Here is a 2,449-nt window from a genome sequence, read left to right as displayed (position 1 = left end):
TCTGTCATCTGATTGGTGGGTGTGGCGCTATCGCCCTCTTTCTCCATTATTTTTGTCATCATAAAAACTTGGAAAGTTCAGTGACCAAAAATCAGTTTAAAAATGAGGTCGCACTTTATGTTTTTTCTATACTCTCTCACCACACAATACAAATACTGTATTTATATAAAACGTTTTATTATTATCACTTGCAATTTCTAATCGGTTCAATGACCACCACAGATAGCATATAAAACACAAAATACAATACAACTTAATCATGTTGTTTTTTTTATTTCATCTTCAAAAGTTTTTTAAACTTACACCAGGTTACGCTTGATGCAAATCCCAAAAGTGCTCTAAAAAAGTGCCCAAAAAAAATAGCCCCCCAAAAATTCAGCGATGAATGTATTCAATACTCTGCACAGAAGTGGCCCAAATATGTGCCATGTTGAATGTTGTTGCTCATGGTGGTCCACCAGCCCAAAAATATACAATGATGGCTTTAATATAGAGTATTCAGTGCCCATACAAATGTAACATTCCGATGTACATTGCTCTACACAGCACTAGCCCAGAAAAAAATCTGCAATGTAAGTTGTTAAATGTTCAAAGTAGCCTAATTAATTATGAAATGCTTGCCACAATTGTCATCATACAATGTTGCAATCCTGGTCTCCTATCAGTTTCTCTACTATACATATATACAGTATAGTATAAAACTAACAAATCTTGATCTGGATAATCACAAACTTGTCTATATTGTTTATAATTCTCTTGATAGAACAACATAACATTATTAATATCTAGTATACAAATATTGATAATATTTTACTGTATGAAATGTTTGTCACTATTGTTAATTTCATACATTTTCATTCATTCATATCTAATTTAGAATTAACAGTGATTTTTTTCTGGACATTTGGTCAAAGTGTCGAGTATGTTTACCAAACTATGTAATATTATATTTTAACATCACAACCTCTTAACAAAAACTTGTTATACATAACCTATTATACAATACTCATATATATGTTACTCTGCTACTTCCGTAAAACACAAAATTCCAATTTCTTAAAAATCTGGAATCATAATTTGACTGTACTGGGAACCACACAAATTGCAAATGAGGGCGTGGCCATAGTGTACTGGTAACCACACAAGGGTGTGGCGACATTTTACCAGTATATATCACTAGTATTTAACCAACCACATTTTTAATGTTGAGCATCAACATAAACAAAAATTTACAAAACAATTTTTAAATTACAGGAACTCGCTAGCACTGATATCTTTATTATAATACAAAATTAAAACCAGAGAATATAATACAGTGCTCACTTGATAAATATGTAAAAAAAGACCTCGTGGACTTAATAAATAATACAATAAGTTGTCTCATATTTATTTATTTACTACCAGTCAGGTAGAACCACATGCAAGACAGGCACAAATTCATTATTAACTTTTTTACAGCACATATCTATATATATACAGTAGAACCCCTATTACAGGTACACCTTCAGGACCCAACAGAATGCTAGGTGTCCCCTAAATAGAGGTGTCCCGAAGAAAGGGTTTTATTGTATTCCAAATTAGTACCAATACTCTAACTTAGTACTCAATAATCTATTGTTGTGAATAAACTTAAATTGGATAATATATATTAATATTATGCCACAGTGACCATCCATGCATAAATAGGACTTCTTAATTAACAATACCTAAGCTTTATTTCTTTTGTTTTTTAATTATATTGTATTCTTATAATATAATTAATTAAGATTGTACGCCGCTTAAACAAAGTATGTGTTAATTATTTATCATTTAATGCTGATACACAAATAATAGGCATACCATCAGAAAATATTTCACTACATAATGGTAAGATCAATGGCAATGGTAGCTGGCATTCGATGTCCCTGTTTTTGTGCATATTCTTTTATTAAAAGCATAGCTATACTATTTCAGAAAGATGATATCCTATTCATAACACCTATCTAATGCTCTTGCCTTTCCCATATATCTTATTAGTTGATTTAAAACATTATTTAAACCATACTATTTTAATAGATCAATAATACTAAGGTCATCTGCAATAGTTGCTCCTGATTGGTTCATTTGAATATTCTGGTTCATTGCCATTTGATTTGGTTGGGTAATGTTCTGTCTTTGTATTGGTTGTTGCATCATCATAGGTGGGGCGGGTCCTCTTTGAAATTGTTGTTGTTGCTGCTGCTGTTGTTGTTGCTGCTGAAGCTGCCATCCTTGCTGGTTTGGTACAGCTGTCTGAGTTGGTTGTTGGCCCTGTAATTTTCACATGTTATTGAGTATTAGAAAAGTTATAGTATATTACTATACAGTACTATCATTTTTAAATTGATTGGAGAGGAAATAAAAATGTATAATACTATAGTATGAAATTGGCTCAAATAATACTGTATAGTACTGTAATCAGAGGACACCC

At 31.5% G+C, this 2,449-nt stretch overlaps 1 protein-coding gene across 3 annotated transcripts in view; it reads right to left on the bottom strand.

Annotated features, from left to right (window-relative positions):
* Positions 1 to 253: 253 nt before the first annotated feature.
* LOC144847536 (mediator of RNA polymerase II transcription subunit 25-like) overlaps positions 254 to 2,449 on the bottom strand; it is a 31,986-nt gene continuing 29,790 nt past the window's right edge. For all 3 annotated transcript variants that reach the window (XM_078703941.1, XM_078703942.1, XM_078703943.1), the window contains one exon: positions 254 to 2,289. In XM_078703941.1, coding sequence (XP_078560067.1) covers positions 2,044 to 2,289 — 246 coding nt within the window. In that variant the 3' untranslated portion in view covers positions 254 to 2,043. The remainder of the gene's footprint in view (positions 2,290 to 2,449) is intronic.

Source organism: Antedon bifida, chromosome 7, assembly GCF_963402885.1.
Source record: "Antedon bifida chromosome 7, ecAntBifi1.1, whole genome shotgun sequence".
In the NCBI taxonomy this organism is placed as follows: Eukaryota; Metazoa; Echinodermata; class Crinoidea; order Comatulida; family Antedonidae; genus Antedon; species Antedon bifida.
This window is presented reverse-complemented; position numbering and strand designations above follow the sequence as displayed.